Source organism: Prunus persica, chromosome G8 (assembly GCF_000346465.2).
Source record: "Prunus persica cultivar Lovell chromosome G8, Prunus_persica_NCBIv2, whole genome shotgun sequence".
NCBI lineage: Eukaryota > Viridiplantae > Streptophyta > Magnoliopsida > Rosales > Rosaceae > Prunus > Prunus persica.
Genome location: NC_034016.1, coordinates 17,084,400 through 17,102,699, shown reverse-complemented (window position 1 = coordinate 17,102,699; position 18,300 = coordinate 17,084,400). Strand labels below are relative to the sequence as shown.

The 18,300-nt window shown below is 37.4% G+C and overlaps 4 protein-coding genes across 6 annotated transcripts; all 4 read right to left on the bottom strand.

Moving 5' to 3' along the window:
• Positions 1,080–2,372, bottom strand: LOC18767544 (actin-depolymerizing factor 5). Its single transcript, XM_007200511.2, has 3 exons — positions 2,246–2,372; positions 1,867–2,126; positions 1,080–1,582 (listed from the first exon to the last, which is right to left on the bottom strand). The coding sequence occupies exons 1-3, from the start codon at positions 2,264–2,266 to the stop codon at positions 1,432–1,434; spliced, it is 432 nt and encodes a 143-aa protein (XP_007200573.1). The 5' UTR covers positions 2,267–2,372; the 3' UTR covers positions 1,080–1,431.
• LOC18767667 (26S proteasome non-ATPase regulatory subunit 4 homolog) lies at positions 4,442–8,483 on the bottom strand. Of its 3 annotated transcripts, none has more exons than XM_007200995.2 (11): positions 8,347–8,483; positions 8,143–8,256; positions 7,949–8,054; positions 7,397–7,511; positions 7,099–7,308; positions 6,374–6,695; positions 6,124–6,247; positions 5,285–5,388; positions 5,134–5,202; positions 4,894–4,971; positions 4,442–4,793 (listed from the first exon to the last, which is right to left on the bottom strand). In XM_007200995.2, exons 1-10 carry the CDS (start codon positions 8,356–8,358, stop codon positions 4,927–4,929), a joined length of 1,221 nt encoding a protein of 406 aa, XP_007201057.1. In that variant the 5' UTR covers positions 8,359–8,483; the 3' UTR covers positions 4,442–4,793; positions 4,894–4,926. The 3 variants fall into 3 exon arrangements, with proteins under 3 accessions (XP_007201057.1, XP_020426439.1, XP_007201058.1); XM_020570850.1 differs by having other exon boundaries at positions 4,442–4,817; positions 8,347–8,471; XM_007200996.2 differs by having other exon boundaries at positions 4,442–4,814; positions 8,347–8,471.
• LOC18767299 (CTL-like protein DDB_G0288717) lies at positions 9,128–12,105 on the bottom strand. Its single transcript, XM_020570461.1, has 3 exons — positions 10,862–12,105; positions 9,807–10,152; positions 9,128–9,494 (listed from the first exon to the last, which is right to left on the bottom strand). Exons 1-3 carry the CDS (start codon positions 11,929–11,931, stop codon positions 9,231–9,233), a joined length of 1,680 nt encoding a protein of 559 aa, XP_020426050.1. The 5' UTR covers positions 11,932–12,105; the 3' UTR covers positions 9,128–9,230.
• On the bottom strand, positions 12,546–16,352 carry LOC18766337 (peptidyl-prolyl cis-trans isomerase CYP21-1). Its single transcript, XM_007201235.2, has 7 exons — positions 15,987–16,352; positions 14,992–15,070; positions 14,843–14,890; positions 14,435–14,458; positions 14,167–14,349; positions 13,956–14,031; positions 12,546–13,230 (listed from the first exon to the last, which is right to left on the bottom strand). Exons 1-7 carry the CDS (start codon positions 16,086–16,088, stop codon positions 13,068–13,070), a joined length of 675 nt encoding a protein of 224 aa, XP_007201297.1. The 5' UTR covers positions 16,089–16,352; the 3' UTR covers positions 12,546–13,067.

Here is an 18,300-nt window from a genome sequence, read left to right as displayed (position 1 = left end):
TTGCATACCTTCGGAAGCAAACTCAAAATTAGCAGTCTCAATTAAATAGCAACTTTCACTAAATAAATTTTAACGATACAATCAAGATGTTACAAGACGGATAAAGCGCCAAATTCGATGTTTTTTTTCTTCATAGGAGTTAGCACAAGGCATGCCACTCAAATCATGTGGAATAATTGTGCAACTCCATTAAAACAATGTTACAATGTGATGGTGGTTGTAACAGCCCCAAATGTAATCAACAAATAGAGATTATTATCATGACAACGAAAACGGAAGGTGGTAATAAGAATTTCAGAGGATAAAGTTAACAAGAAGATGCCAAAACATGATTTGAGTTTTTTCAACGGTGGCCCATGACATCAAATCCCCATTATCTTTCCTGCTTTCTTCCCCAACCCTCGCATCCATGCTTTTTTAACAGTCTTATGAATATTTAAAGAGGCAACTATTGTTCATATTTTTTGCATCGGAGTATTATGAATATTTTCCTAGACACCCTCTTTCGTCCCCGCACGAGTGACCGACTACAACTGTTGATGTAAATATACATTTGTATCAATATTTATAAGTCATTCAATCGGAGAAACTACAACGGTTGATATATGTGGTGTTCACATCACACCAAAATATATTGGTCGGTCACTCATGACAATTATCTGTGTCGTTCGCAAATGACAACTAGCCGTGAGTCATGAGCGAACGACTCGTCGTTCACGACAACTATCCCAGCCCGCAACATTTCTATACAGGGATTATCATGTTATTTTGGGTCCACCCTGTTGATGATAAGAGCGGGGAAGTACTTATGTCCCCCCGTACCTGAAAGATCAAATCATATCCGATTAAGTTTAGACTTACCCATCAAAGATCAAACCATCAAAATGCGAGTGTGTAGTCAACATTGTGGGCAAACGGGTTCCAAAAAAGTGATAGAAACCAATGAATCATGCCACACGATTTGCTACAACTTTCTGGAAAAGATATGTATTAAAAGAAAAAGGAAAAACAAAGTGAAAGGTCAGTTTGACCTACCACACCACACAAAACCATCTTTTGCTTAACAAAGTAAAGGGTCATTTTGCCAAGGTCTCATTTACTCTCTCAGAAGGGCATGCATACATAAAGTGTTGTGGCATCAAAATCACAAAGGCACATCTAACATTCATTTGAAAGTTACACCAATCCAATCCAATCCACCTTTTCTCCAAGACAAAGTAATTACATGAACAAGTACTTTGTGGTTAATTAGCAGCACACAATTATTATAATTATTACAAAAATTAGAGGATTAACTTACATTAGTGCCAAAAATCTAGAGAAGGTGAAAATTAAAAGATGCCACCAACAAGAAAAAAAAAACCCATGTGGTTGGAGTTATTAAATATAAAGTAAGATTCCCAGAACATAATTAAGCTGCTCTAATCACAATTATTTGGCTCTGTCCTTGATCACATCCATCCCCATCTCAGTTGGATCAGTGGCCTGGAGTTCATAGCTGATGCCATCCAGAACTCTCCTCAGCCCAGCTTTGGAGGTTGCATACAGAATTTTTGCCCTAATTCTTGATGCACTTGGTGACCTGCCAAAAAAACCCAAATTCCCATCACCTCTAAATCCCCCATAATACAAAAGCTTAACTGCATAAATCATCATTCTGAGAATAACCCATTTTCCAAAATAAAAAAAGGGTTTAGTTTCTGATGTCCCCATGTAAGCAAATATTTTATCAGAAATCCAAAATTAGGTGTGTGATGCCTCTCAATTGGGTAGGCTTAATTAGGTACAATTTCAATGATTACCAGAAGACAGACAAAATTAAAACATTATTATACAGATTTATAAATGATGACAAAATAAACTGACCAGGCAATGAAGAAGAGTTTGCTCTTCCTGCAATTATCAACAGTGACAAAATCAAAGTCAAAGACAGCATATCTACAATCATCTTTGGGCAAGGAGGCTGCCAGATCATCATAGCTCTCACCAGGCCCTCCAACCTTATCAACAGTGACCAGCCTTGATCCTTCATCAATCTTGAACACTATGTACCTGTGGACCTTCTTCCATTTCATCTCCATGAATGAGCTCTTGCACTCATCTGTAACCCACATCCCAGTTGTAGCCTATAATTGCCACAACAGATTAAGACCCCACAAGTTAGAAATTGAGAGCAAATTATATTTATTGAAATAAAAAAAAAAAAAAGGAATTAAATATTTAAAGAAATTAATTGACTTTGTACCATCTTGAATGCCATTGCCATGGTTGTTGAAAACTTGAAATTGAAGAAAGGGCTCTGCTGCTGCTGCTGCTGCTGCTCCGCTGAAACTCTGAGGCTGAGTCTTCAAAGTTGTGCTTTGCTCTTTATATAAAGACAGGGTTGCTCAAATGCCCATTAATGTTCACTTATATTACAACTTTCTCCACGCTAGATCTAATCCATGCTGTGTACACTCATTTTCAATGACCAAGTTGCCCTTAAATTAGTAGATTTCGTTTGTCGTCGAGTTGGTAACACTCGGGCTCTTGTCTCCCCTTCCAGGTGAGTTTTTTTTTACCATGTTGGTATTTTACACCCAAATGTCTGTATGTAACTTCATATTTTAACCAATCACAAGTTTTCGATTTCCGGGTTTTATTTGAGAGTCGATGAGGACCATCGTTAGATGTCATCCGATAAAATTAGAACGATACAGAGAAAGTAAGGAAGGTGTTACGAAAGTAGTAGTACATGCAGCTTAAGGCAGCTTAATGACTTTTCAAAATTTTCTTTAGCTTTTAATATCTGTCTATTTGAAGGCATAAATTTTATCCCAACCATTAATTGTCTTCGTTATCCAATGAATTTGTTGTGTTGGTGCTAAGGGGAAAAAAGTAGCAGACTTGGTTGAAATTTAACTCTTTCTCACTCATCTCTATACTCATTGTATGCAGTTAAACTTGAATTCTTACCCCATTTCCAGTAATTTATGGTGCTAATAATTGTATATGGAAAACTGAGGGTACAAGGTCCTTTTCCAACAAGTAATTCCTCAGTGTGATCGTATTAACACACCCTAAATTACAATAGCAAAAGAAACGATCGGAGCACAAACTGCAATAGCAAATTAGTGCAAGGTTCATTAACCCAATTACTGAAATAACATACTGACCTATATACAAGCTGGTCAATATGATCAAATTATAACTAAATATATAAATTTTCTTAAGAGATGGTATGCTGGTCCCATCTTGGATCGCACACCCACATCCCAATCTCCCATTCAATCTAAATATCTATGTGTTCTTCTATGAGTCTTTGCGTGAAAGCAAAGGAGAAAACGAAAAGAGAATTCATCACCTTATGCAGCAAAAGAAGGGAAGGGGGGGACTACAGATAAAAAATGAAAAAGAATAGATTTTCTCCGGTGAAGATGAGTCAATGTATGTGCCTCTCCAATCAGAGTTTTTCTGTTTAGGTTCACTTGCCTGCCCAGTGCCCAATTGTTTTATCATATTCTGCTTGTTTTTATATTCATAATTATTGCAAAGCTTGAGTTCTTCCACGAATTTGTCTTTAAAAACTGTTGAAGATAGGAGCAACAACCCAACATTCATCGCATAAAATAATGGAGCAAAATCCACACCTAATATTTGTGATAAACATGACACATCTGAGAGAGAGAAAGGGTAGAAAATACCAAGCACTAAAATCCAGTAAAATTTGCATACAAGAAGAGGAAATGCATGGATGGACGTGTATGGGGGAACATGCCCCTTCATGTGAAAGACCCTGCCCCTTGACAAAAAGCTCCATCAGCCTCACAACTTGTGGGTGTGGCTCATTTGTTTTCTAGGGTCTCAGTTGATAGGCCTCATGTATATGTACGCATGCTCAATGCAAGGTTTAGTTAGGAATAATATGACCTGGATTTGATACCATTTCAACAAATCTCAGCTTCTTTTTAATGGAAGTGCTTAAATGGTGGTTCACATTGATCTGATGGCATAATGCCTACCCAACTATCAACAGACATGAGTTAAGCCGTAAATTAAATTAGTTTATGATAATTTAAACTGTCGCTTATATTATATATTTTAAAAAATCTAGCAATTATGGAGGCAAATATAATTTTCATACAAAACCAGCTAGCCAGCAAATCTATGCGAAAACCAGGGATAAGGCCACAGAAGAAGGTCAAGCATGGTGGCTGGATCAGCTTTTAAAATTCTTTAAGACCTTTGCATTGAAAAAGTAATCAAGAGTTTTACAACGGTTACCAAATGCAAGCCTCCATGCATTAGAAAGTTCTTGGAAAGGTTCTAAAAGCTCCTGCAGAGACCAAGTTCGTCTCCCGGGTAAGGGAGCCTAAGCACCGAAAAATTACATCTAAACAATGAGAAGCAAAGATTGGAGGCTCCAAACCAAAAGGCATCCATACCAAGTAGCCATTCTATTAGAAGCCAACAAGAAGAGTGTGGTTTCGATGAGCTGTTATATGATGGCGTAAATTTGATTGAACAGCTGAATGATTGAGAACAACCAAATTATGATGGAGCAAAGTTAAAGCATCTGGAAATCTATTTGTTCTTTTCTTCTCCCCCTTTTTGTCAATTAAAACAACCATACAGGACGCCATGAAGTTTGTCACAGTTCATCCCATTGCTTACATTACAAAAAACATGAATTGAAATGCAGCATAACTTGATTAACTTGTAACATAATCTCAGAAATCCTAATCTGCATCTGTTTCTGTATCATCTTCCCACAACATAAATAAGCCTTCCCTTGGAACGAATAACTCATTGATCTGCGACACAGGAAACAGATGCTTCTGAGAAAATCAATCTAGGTCAACACAGAGAAGGCGTCATCATAGTTAGAATTGGATTCTGAATATGAATGCTTACTTCGAAGATACAAAAGTCGTTCTAGTAACATTGTCATTTGTCCTTGTTTGATGGTTCTTCTTCATCCTTTTGTTGGGACTAGCGATTACAGGAAAGGAAAAACTATCATTAGTTGGTAGATCTAGAAACTCGCAATAACAGATCTTAACACCAAGTCAAAAGATGAACTTTATGACATAGAATAATCAGAGGCATAACCCGTTACCCATGAAGTTTTATGTGTAAGGTTTGTGAACATACCTCAGACTGATTCTTCAGAGATGCAAGAAGATCTTTCACTGAAGGATCATTGGGGTCAACTCCCGGAAGCTGTAAGGAAAAAATAACATATCAGAAAAACAGAAACATAGCTATACATATATTACCACAGGCTAGGTTCAACTGGACATACTGATTCAAGGATAGAAGAAAGAAAAGACTGGTCCTCCAACACCTTGCTGACATCGGACTGGGATGAGGGCTCTCCGGCACTTTCCTGCATGGACATTTGAAGAGCTGCATGCAGCAAAGATATAATCAGCATGCAAAAATAACAAATATTATCACATTTCTCTGTCAATGTTCCGAATATTGGCAAATCAAATTCCATATTAACCAGACACAAGGTAAAACATAAAAATCAATCAATAAAAAGCCACACCATAGGTGATCACATTCTGATGCCCAACTTCACCAAATTAGTCTCGGGGCAGCTAAGCGGTCCATGGCAATGACTATGAATTACACGAACTCATAACTCATAGATTTGTGATTCAGTAAAGGATACCACTAGTAAGAACAGCCCAAAGTGGAACACATGAAGAAAGTAGACCACTCAACATGTAAAGAGAAAGAACTGCCAAGTATAAACCTATGAATGGATTATTCATCTGATGGTATTGCTACCAAGTTGCTTATCAAAAGGAAAAAAAAGGAGAAATATGAAGTCAAATAGTTGTAGAGATAAACTAGAATCTATTAAAATGAAGGGATTGTGACCTTCAAAAATCGTACAAGAATACTTGTACAAATGAAAGGAATAATTGCACAATAATACTTAATGTCATTGAAATACAATACGGAGTGGCACTGTCCCTTAATTAAGCTTTCTTGAGGGTTCCCTCAATTGTGCATGGAATGGAATAAACACAAACACATTGTACATCAATTTCCACAAGTAATCAAGTTCAAGAAACTAAAGTTACCACACACAACTAAATAATTTGAGATATACGAAATAGAAAAACACACCTAAAGCCAACTCCTGATCTCCACTAGTTGCCTCTGAAATTTCGGTATCACCTGCTGAATGACCAGTTCCAGAGATATTCATTGACATTGCAAGAGCCTCCTTCAGCAAGTCATTCTCATCAACCTATCACACAAATCACGAGACAAGGCCAATTTGGATTACAGCAGTTCTTTAAATGATAACTAATGATGACATAAAAACCAACAATTATATAGACTTTAAGAACTACACAAGCAAATTGAAACCAACCGCATCATCAGTAAGTTTCTTATCCTCGTTGGAAGAAGAAACATTGGCTTGATCTGTCATGGTTACATCCTCTGATTTGGATGATGGTTCCTCTCCTTTTTCTTGTCTACCAGCTTCTTCAGCAGCTCTTTTGGCAGCAGCTTCTTGCCTAGCCCTTTCCTCCTCCATAGAAACTCTAAGGGCAAGAGCGAGCTCAGGATCAATATTGGGATCTACGCCAAAATCGTAGCCAGAACCACCACCAATAGCAGCCGCAGTTGCTGCTGCTGCTGCCACTGCAAAGCCACTACCTCCTTCTCCATCACCAGTGAATACAGGTGTACTGCCATAAAATAGGGGGAAAAATCATCACTGGAGACGTATAATAAGAGTGATCTGGTGTGATGTGTTTACTGTGTTATTCAACAAGCAAAAATTGGCCATGACACGTAAAACATATGTGAAGATAGAAAGAAAATTAGAAACTTATGCCTATTAATTTCTGAAAAGTAATTTGGCAAATAATACTTTGAGCTTATATGCATATTCTTCCACAAATTCTCCTCTTGTCTTTTCAATACCTCTTATTCTCACTTTTCTGTTCTTCCTTCGTTTAACATGCATCGTTTTTATAAACAGTATCATGAATCTAAACATATATTCCAATTAGTTCCAGTGACACATGATTTTAAAATTGATTATACGCTTACATATAAACAGACATGGGCAAAAATAAAAAACTGCACCTTATAAGAACATCAGAGAGAGCATTTGGACCAGGAGGGACATGTACTATATGACTGCTGTCATTGTTATTAACAGCAGACAGAAGGGCCTCCAGCTTCTCTGGCTTCCCATCATCCTCTTCACCGAAATCAACAATATCAAGAGCAACACTGTTCTTTTTCAGTTTCTTTCCAATTGTTTCCAACACCTTCTTCTCATATTTGACAGGGCTGAACAGGCAGCAAATAAGTTAGAGGTCAGCAAGAAAATACAAAGAAAAAAGGAGAGGGGCAAGTCAGAAGTCAGCACTATCTATACCTCCCAGCAAAAACTATAATCCGCTGCTGTTGGTTTTTGTTTTGGCGATGCTTAAGAGCCAACTGAGCTACTTGGATCGCAGCTGTTATGTTCATCTCACCTCCCATCTCCAGACCTATATATAAGGAATTAGAGATAGAAAAATAAGAAGAGAGGAGAGAGTACCCATTAAACTAAAATATTAACAACCAGCATCCAAAAGAAAATTAATCATAGTCAAGCAGAGGCCTAACCATCTCTTGTTACTTTCTCACAGTGTATATAGTAAGACCCAATCTCAAATGCATACATATTATTTAGTAGTAAGCCCTTTCAACATTCTCTTTAAAACCAAAAGTAACAACATTCAATTATTATCTTGAGCTCCCCATATGGCTTTTCTAAAGACCAATTCCCCCCTTGAGCAAGATCACTTATACTCAACTAAAACCATTCTTAACTGCTTCAAAGATATATTTTTATCAGCTATTTGACTCTATAAGCAAGGCAAACATATAAAGTTTTCCAATCAGAATCATATAACACAAGCAAATTAGTAATGAATGAAAATACCGTGCATGCAAGCCAAAATCCTGCCAAGATCAGAGGTTGGAGTGGCCAACACGCGAACCCCTTTGCCCGCCATTGTTAATACCCCGACTGTATTCTCCGGATTGGCCTACTCCAATTACAAACACCATTATTGAAAAAATTGAACCGGTACCAAAAATTCGTAAAGGAAAGAACTTGATTAAGAGAAAAAGAACCTGGGTTTTGGCACCACAAATGAGATTAATAGCGTCAGCTTGAGCTTGTAATCTGGACGGAGAGTAATCGCCGTTCCGCATCCATTCTGAATTGTCGACGCAGATCATAGTAGCCTGAGAATTCATCAAATTTAAGTATAATCACCATACAATATCGTATAGAAACCCTAAAGATCTGAACTTTCGAAGAAGAAGATGGCTAACCTCGAGAACCATGATTGCAGAGTTTGTTGAACGTTGGCTTCACAACTCAAAGAAGGTATCTCAGTGTTTTCTGTAAATGCGTAAAGTTACAGTGTCTCCCAATTTGGATTTGTATGTTATGCTTCTTTTCGTTTATTTATTTCTTTTATTTATCAAGAAGTCATTCCATAAATAGTACAATTTTATATTTCAATACGAAAACTAATTAACGGGTTCTTTATTTTACAGCATGGTTTAAATTTGTAAATACAAAATATACATTTGAGTTAGGCCGGTTGGTCAAGACAGTGTGTCGCCCCCTTGCACTCGAGTTCGATCTCCTTTCCCGTAATTTAAGGTGGTTTAGAATTTAAAAAAAAAATTGTAAATCATTTACGACGGGGTCATAATTTCATAGCTGGGTTTAAATCTGTAAATTATCATTCAAATAAGTTCACCAAAGCTCAATCAAAACCAATTTCATTGAAATAGTCTAAAGTCCAGACCAAGCCACCAAACTCCGGTAAATGTCAACCAAATGGGATCACAGTGCTTAAATTAACTTGGGTAAGATTAAGCCCCTCTGCCTCAGAAATGCCATTATAGATTATCAAATAGGAACTGCTTCCTACTAAGGAACCTATACTTATTGGAATATGGTCTTCATGGAGATGCGGGGTTCAAATGCATTCTACATCCTACACAGGAGCAATTGATTCAAGAACCAGGTTGACAGGTTGATAGTTGGCTTGATGCTCAAACTGGCCTGGAATTTTTTTCTTTATTGATGAAACCTCAGAAATTGTACAAGGCAACACTCAAAGGTATACACAATTTGCGGGCAGGCAATTCTAACTTGATACACGGAACAAATCAACAATACAAGATTGAAATCCAAGGATAATTTATACACCCAGAGTTCTGGAGATGATAGATGATGGTCTATGGTTTCGACTAATCGGTAAGTGAACGTAAACCTCATGAACTTCCTGTTTACAAACCTCACCTCTGTCCCTATCTATGGCATAGCACACGTACACGGTGTCAATTACATTGTCCAGCACATGGACAAAGAAACCCAGTACCAAGATCAGCAGCACCCATGCCAGCAAAGCCACAAAGTACGAATCAACCCCGAGATTGCTTACGCCCTTTAAGATAGCACACACCTGTTGATGCAAATCCATTATCAGGAGATATTAAGGAAAAAAGCAAATGAAAGAAAGATGATGCAACTAAAAGAGAACCCTCAACTCTCTTTGCTCAGTCAGGCCACACCGAAAAGTGCAGCGGAGTAGGACTAAAAGGTAAGAATGTCACATGTCATTAATTGCACTAGGAGATCTAAGGAGAGCCTTTAGTCCCTTTACTAACTTGCAAGAATTTCAAATGTTCAATATATAGACGGGTTCCTCACATACCACACATAATGCACTAATCAATGGAATGCTGAATGATTGAGATTTGAAAAGACAACATACCGCAATTGCATATATTGCTGAGAGTACAAAAACAATTCCAGCCAATAGACGAGTGGAGATGGTTTCTACGAACACCGCAGAGAGAAGATTACGTTTTAGAAGCTCATATGTCATCCTTGCAGAAGAACAGTAAGCTTCACCAGTTATTGCTGCAAAGTTGATTGTAAACTTGTTGAGGAAGTCAATCGCTGAGAATAAGGCATTAACACAGCAGCGTAATACAAAATTCACCATTCCAGGTGCACCCTCTCGTCTTGCACCATCAACCACGGCACGCACCACTCGAACAACAGCTAAAAGCAATCCAGATACACATACTGTGCCAAAGGAGGGGCCAAAGGCATTTCTGCAAGTGTTTACAGGAACATGAGAAGGGAAGATCTTATCATGAACACAAATGACATGTACAGTAATGCATAAATCTTGGCTGTGATTCATATGTCAACCAATTCCCCCAGAAAAAAAAAGAAGATAAAAAGAACATCATATTGACCAGATTACTATTCTCACAAGCATATGATTTGATTCACGGACAAAACAAAGAATAAAGAACATGATTGAAAAATAAGAATAATTGTATCAAGAAAACAAATTTGTAAAAAAAAACAAGAAGCAGGTACCCATCTGACTCAATGAAGACAAGCTAATAAAAGATTGCCTAGTATCTATATCACAATTGGAAAATATTTACATTAGAGACAATATAGTCATTCTAACGGGCTGGTTCAGAATAGGTGGAACTTAGAAAACAAATTGGTGGCCCACCGGCCTCCCGGACAAAAATGTATACAGATTACCTTCCCTACAAGGGATTAATATACATATATACATTGTTTGCAAGTAAATTGACTGTGTTTTCCTAGCCTATTGAAATTCAACAGAGTGAATCACCAACTTTACAAAGCTCTACTACTCTTTTTCATCTAGTTTGGAGCAGTGTACGTTTCAATTGCAAGTTTCAACTACCTTCAAGAATAACAAAGATATATATGAACTTATATAAATCACTCTAAACATAGAAGAAAGACAAAAGAAAGTAGCAATAAATAGTTCACCTTAAAGAACTTCTAATAATCCGCCTTGGAGTTGAATCCTCCTTAGTGAAGTACCACTGAGCAACAGTCCCACTAATCACATACACCTGAGCTTCCACCATAGTCGTTAGAGACCACAACATAGTGAGAATTGCCAATGCATAATAAGCAGGCACCCAACTATCTTGCTTCCACACACAGGTATACACATCGTTTGATTCTCGGGGAACAATCTTCCCATTCAACCTCGCAAACACCAAGAACACAACAATGGGAGCATAGTAAACCACCAATGCCAAAGTCAAACATGGCAAGACCCCAAACAAACCCAAGTTCCTCGAAAGCGCATCGGAGGCCACCCCAATTATACTCACAGTGAGCTCAATTCGATGCCAATTGACCACAAGTATCCACACAAGGACCCCAATTACCAAAAACACAAATATCAAAATCAAAATTCTGTAAAGTAAAGGCAATGCATCGCTGCAAGTTGAGCTGAGAGTACAAGCAACGAACCAATACACGTTGAAGAAAATTGGGAACACAATGAAGAAGGGGAGAAAGACATAGACAACTTGCTTAGCGTAGTGCTTGAGAAGCAACAGCAAGCTGATGCAAATGGGCAAGCTCAAAATCAACGTAATTACGAGGGTCCATGTTAAATCTTTGAGAAAAGACGAAGAGGAAGAAGAGAAAGTGAGGAGGATCCAGTTGGGGTGATGGGTCAAAGTGTCGTTTTCGACGCAAGAGGTGGAGTCAGAGTCGTAGACGAAGGAGGAAAGGTTGGAGTAACTTGTGTTCCGGTGAAAGATGGAGAAGATTCCGAAGGCGAAGGTGGCGAGGACGAAAAGGACGAAGATGATTAGAAAGGGTAGGTCTTTGAAAGGGCGTGGGCCGTGGTTGTAGGAGATCTGGAGATACTGCGTCGGGTCGGATTCTGAATCGGGTTGGTCGGTGTAAGACGGGGGTGAGGATGGCGGTGGCGGCGGTGGGTCGTCGATTGGGTTGGGGGGCTTGGAGAGGAGGGGTGCGGAGGGAGACGACGAGTCGTAGAAGGAGATGGGCCTGTTGGGTTCTTCAGAGCTGCCCATCGGAGCTCAGAGAGAGAGAAGGAGATGGTGGTTGGGGTTTGGGTTTAGGGAAGGTGGAGAAGGAGGATCATTTTGGTTTCGTTGACTGTTAAGCTGAGAGTGCGTGGAGTAGTAGATGATGATGAGGATGATAAGCCGCACAGAGAGAATGAGTTGGCAATTCCCAAATACAAATTTTGGTCGGTTCGGAACAGTGGACTGAGAGGCTCTTACTTTTACACATTCTTTTTTTAAATTTGCTCGTTAAAAACGTTATTAAAAAAAAAACATCGAAATTTAATTAAAAAGTCAAGTGTGTTTTCTGAAACATTTGAGCTTCTGTCCTTGATATCCCTGGGAGGCATAACTGCCAGACATGAATTGGTTTCAAGTTTTCAACTTTGATGAGTCTATGTCTGATCTGATTGTCCTATAAATATATGCATTCGTTTAATAACATGCATCCAACAAATTTTAACTCAACATCTTGATAATGACATGGTTTATGTTTAGATACGAGTACAACTTAATGGTCGTATTCATATGTTATTTTCAAAAATCTTCATTATTCTGTTGTGATTAGTCGTAGGACCTAGTATCAAGTATGATTTAGCTGCAAATTAGATGAGAGGAAAAAAGAGAAGAAAAAATTTATTCTTGTGATCGGTCTCGAGTGTCGATTTACACACAGAATTCAAGAAACTATGTAAACATGTCGCTGTCCAATGTGTTACACATGAGTAATATTACATGCACCAAATCTTATCTAAACTTTCTCACATAATATCAGCGTTTACATGGTTTCATAAGCAGGCAACAACAAATGGGAAGTCATATTGACAACAATAAATGCTTGTCCTTTGAAGCTACTTCAATGCCTTCAAAAGCAAACTTCAGAATGAAAGTCAAATATACAAGCCTGGGAAAATTGGAGGCAAACGTAAAAAAGAACGGTGGTTTCTATTCGGTTCCTCACTTCCTCTACAACAGACATGTTTTGTATTAACAACTGCTGCCAATTACAAAAGGAGAGACTGTAATATATCCAGGAGAAAAGCCCAAGACTAGTGAAACTTTGGTAAAAGGGGGCAAAAGTGTATCAGTCATCTAAGAATCAATCTAGTAAGCTCAAAGTAAAAAATTCTTTGTAAAAAGTGTCAACTTTCCTCATCCCACTGGCTCTGGGGTATCTCTCCAGATTCAGCAATAGTAACCTTCTTTCTGGGTTTTCCACTGTAGGTTCCAGCCCCGCCTTCAATTGCATACACAGTGTCCATGCCCTGAATTACCTTGCCAAAGACAACATGCTCCCCATCCAACCTGTAGAACGCATACCACACATTGCCATTATATAACTAGCTTCAGGTGAGATGTGCATCATAGCCTCATACCTATATAGCATGCAATATAACTTTTTTCTCCTCCTCTTATAATGGCTACAATTACAAACACTCTGAAGGTAATTTCGTATCTCTAGAATGATGTAAGTTGATGATCTTCAGAAACTTCAGTGTTATTCTGAAAGGTAAGATTTCAAAAATCAGCATCATAGATGCATGAGAAAGTTTTCAATACCTCCTGTTTGCGATGTGTGTGTAAGCACACATGCAAGCATGTGGATGCGTGCACACAAATACAGACATTTTCTTTCTTGTTTTTTTATTTAAATTTTTTAATTTTGGCCTGCTACACATGTTCTGTCAACTCCATTTGATAATAATAGCTTTGATCTTATCTTCTGTCATATGCATAAAATTCTTGACTAAGCATGGTCAAGTCTCACTACTCTTATCGAAGCACCACAGGAGAAGCTGTCTAGTAGCAGTTAAATAGTCATTAGGAATTTAGGAGCAGATTGTATAATATAAGTACACAATCTTGGACAGTTGGACCTATCTCAAAGAAGAAGAAAAAGTATACTATTGGAAAGTTCTGAAAAGAGCAATTATGCGTTTGTCTGGCTGTACACTCTGAAACTTTGTACAGAGCCAATTATTTCGGATCATGCCCTAATATTCAGAATTCCAACCTAAAGAATAGCTTACCAACTAGCTTTGATTGTGGTGATAAAGAACTGTGAGCCATTGGAATCAGGTCCTGAATTCACCATAGAAACAACACCTGCACATAAACTGCAGTTTCAGAGGAATAACAATATAAATGAACTAGAAAGAATTAGAGAACTTGGAGCTTTAGAAATCCATAGATCATTAACAAAACAAAAGTGACAACCATAAACTTTTTTAAATTAAACACCTGCATGTGAATGTTTCAATCTGAAATTCTCGTCAGCAAATGTGCCACCATATATAGATTCATATCCCCTCCCATCACGATAAACAATATCTCCACCTTGAATCATGAACCCAGATACAATACGATGAAATGGTGTTCTCTTATAGTGGAGCGGTTTTCCCTTAGCACCTTTGCCTTTTTCCCCTAAATTTAAAGAAAGTTTCAATCAGCATAATGACAGTAAGAACAGCTTCTTTCAGTGATAAAATATTGAAGTAGGTCCATGTACCTGTGCACAACGCCCTAAAATTTTCTGCAAACCAAAGATTCAAGTATTAGGCAATTAAGTGGTATGAGGTAAACATAATCAATTCACAAGAAAGTGCTAATGTAATAAGCATGGTGCAAAAGAGGAAGCAAGTGGGCACATCCATTTCTAATATAGCAATCAAAATCAGCAAGAAAAGGCCACTGCTTGAGAAGGATTACAGCTTATCACCATGAACTGCTGTCTATATTCCCACCTTTGGATATGTAAAATAAGGTGGATTATTGTCAACCTATTTTTGGATATGTAAAATAAGGTGGATTATTGTCAACCTATTTGTGAACTAAATACCAAATTGTGACAAATTGAAACAAATTAGGTTTCTAAAATTCTAACGTAAAGGCATTAAAACATGAAATGAACACGTACCAACAGTTTTTGGTACAACCTGACCATATAATCCAATCACAATTCTACCTGCAAATGTAAAGGAGAAAATAGAAGTTATCAGTGGATAGGAAACCAATATGAAATTGGCGGAAGGTAGTTCATGCAATAGTATTGACATGAAGCTGTACCTAAGTGCTGTCCCTCAATATCAACATCCAGGTATACTCTGTGGGTAATTTCAGGCACCTCTTCTACTTTCTCTTCCTCCTACAAATCAAGTTAGAGACTCTAATCAATTTTTTTTTGTAGATACTGATTTTAGATGCAGGCCACTGTACTCTTACAGAAGCTGAAAACATCATTACTCAAAGAATAAACCACTTCAAACTACACCCATCTATTCAGAAAAGTTTTGCAGCCCACCAAGACTTCACAGGATCTGGTACACCAACAAGGCATGAATAACATGTAGCCATGTTTTATCATCCTTATATATATCCTCAACGAAGCATTAATTGACACACCCGTAATGTTTTCTTTTGTTGGGGTGATATAAATAGAAACCAGATGTCAAGAACCAAAGATCCCCCACTACCCACACCCACCTACACTTACATTCTGGTATCTGTTTTAAGCAAACCGGCAGAGTCTCTGGACATTACAGATCCCACATGGGGCTAGAGAACAGAACCCACAACTAGTAACTATGTTTCAAGAAACAAAATGCCTGAATCTGGAATATATTATGACAATGAAAATAGCTAGACTTATAGACATGAGCTACATAGGCAAGCACTCTGGATATATAACATAACAATGGCATTTACACAGTTTGACCAACATACAAGGCTCCATTCATAAGCAGTTGTTCAACATTTAGAACAGCATCCCCATCTAACCACTCTTAACCATTCACCATTTAACAGATTCCAATTTATTAGTACCCAATTAAGCATTCATTAAATAGAGTATCTGTGACTAATATGTCGCAAATTCTGATTCCCAGATGCCACAAGCAAGACACTCCAACCAAACCCATATGAGAAAGCAACCCACACAAAGCAACCAGGTCATAAAGCACCAAAATTTCAACAAAACACATCAAACCCACATTGTAAATCCCAGGTTTCAGCACAAAGAGCTACAAATTGGCACTCAGATCCATGAAAGCTAAAAAGCTTACCTTTTTATGGGTGGAAGAGAAGACGAATATGAGGAAAATGGCGAGAACGAGGAAGATGAGGAGGGATCGTGGTTGGAGCAGAGCGGAGATTTCTCGACCCATCGTTTCAATCCTCTCTCTCGCTTTGTTTATCTGAATTAAGAAGTAGGCTTATATCTACCACCTGCTTGATCTTCCATGTTGCTTTCTCTCTCTCTCTCTCTCTCTCTCTCTCTCTCTCCTTAATGGAAAGACCAAAAATACGGTGCTGCCAGTGACCTCTGAACTCAGACAGAAAGACTGATGAGAGAGAGGCAGAGAACAAAGGCCTGGAATTTCCGGTCCAACAGACACAAGGAGAAAGTTTAGGTGCTCTAATCTTACTTTACATTTTATTTTTTTGGGTAAAGACGCTATTCCCTTCTAATAATCTTTTTTAATCTTTTTTCTTTTTCTAGAATGATTAATCTTATTTTATTAAACAAGTACAAATGATTTATGATTATTTGTTGAGGGCATTTAGTAATTTTAAATTTTAAAAAAAATATTGTTGAGGGCATTGTATTATTGAATTTTTTTTTAATAAAAAAATGTGTCTCAGCTTAACATAGAGGCAAGGATGAAATTAAATCATCTTTCTGGGTAAAACCACTCCGCAATGTACAGATGTTGGGCATTTCTTATTTTATTAAAATTCATTTTGTGTTAGATATTCTCATTTTATTTAAAAAATTAGCGAAGAAATTATCTATGTGTTGGACCGAACAGCCACGCGTATAATTGGTCAAAATTTAAGAAATTAAGTCATATCTATGCATATTTTGAACTGCATCAGTACAGCAAAACCAGTTTTGTGGCTCACCGATCCAAATGACTTCAAATAATTTTCAATGACCCTAGAAAAACCCCCCACAGTAGTGTATATGGCATCCCTTGGGCCCTCAAAAAGGGATACATAAAACTGACTTTGGTGGCTCACTTATTGAATCAAACTTTGGGCTGTCCAACCTTTTATCTCCAGGGACTCTTATGAAAATCTTGTTCATACAAGCACTTGCAAAATTGGGCCATACAACAATTATGGTGGCAGAAAGTTGAGCTTTTCGTTGTGCCCTTTTTTTTCATAAAAGCACTTGTGTTTCATAAAAATTTCAACAGAATGCTTCTGAAAAAAGCAAAGATGAGCAAAAGTGCTTTATTTATATACGCTTCAAAAAAGGGCCCTAAAGAAAAATGAACTTACTGGATTGAACAAACTTTTGTCTCTGACCAGAACCCAACCTAAATAGAGGCCTCTTTCTTTTGGGAAAAGGCCAGAAGGCCCAACAGTGTAGTCTCATCAAAATACACTAATATATTATGTGACAATGTTGCTATTACAAACCTAATCATTTTGTGTAGACAAAAAAAAAAGGAAAAAAAACTAATGATTTTTTGTTGTTGTATATAAGCGATAATCTAAATACAAAGAGAGGAAGATTTCTTACACACGCTACCAAAACGCGATGAGAGTTCAAACGTGAAATCAGTTAATGCCCTTTTTTCACTAAGTTAGACATCGTTAACAATGAATTTGATTTTGATATGCGAATCCAAGTTCTACAGTACCATTTATTCAATAGTAGGTCTTGATCAATCAAGTACAGATGTAGGCTAGATTTTTGTAGAATATTTTAAACAGACAAAGTACTGACTGTACTGCATAACCTAATTCATTATCCACACCATGATGTAACGTCTAACCAAACTCCTATTTTAATTTATTGAGATTGTCGATTTGTGCGTATTTAATTAGCAACCTGCAGGTAAAAGAGATTTAGAAATTTATGCTAAATATCTTTAGTAATAGACAGATTATGTGCGTTGTCTTGGAAAAAAATTCTTCAATGTGTGACATATCACCATATTATAATTTGTGTGAATTTAAATCACTCTCGCATGGTCTTACCCAAAAAATAAAAATGATTTGAAGATAAATACAAATTGCAGCTATCTGTGCATGATTCTCGCAGCACATCTTGTTTTTCTTTTCCCTGTCTTTGCTCATATTCCGTGGAAGGAACCCTTCTAGGGATGAGGTAAGATTCCAACTTCCCAATCACTCAAAAGTCCACACGTTTAATATTTTATTGGATTGAACATAACTTAGGGCAAAATATTGATACGTGAATCACCAACAAGAAATATATACGTGCAGATATTCAAATAAAAGAATAATTATATATATTAATATGCAAAACAGAAATAGAAAATGACAATTTGCTAACTGAACCATTACAAAAAGCATATGAAAAATGTATGAAAATTCCAAAAACAAAATCAGATCTATATATGT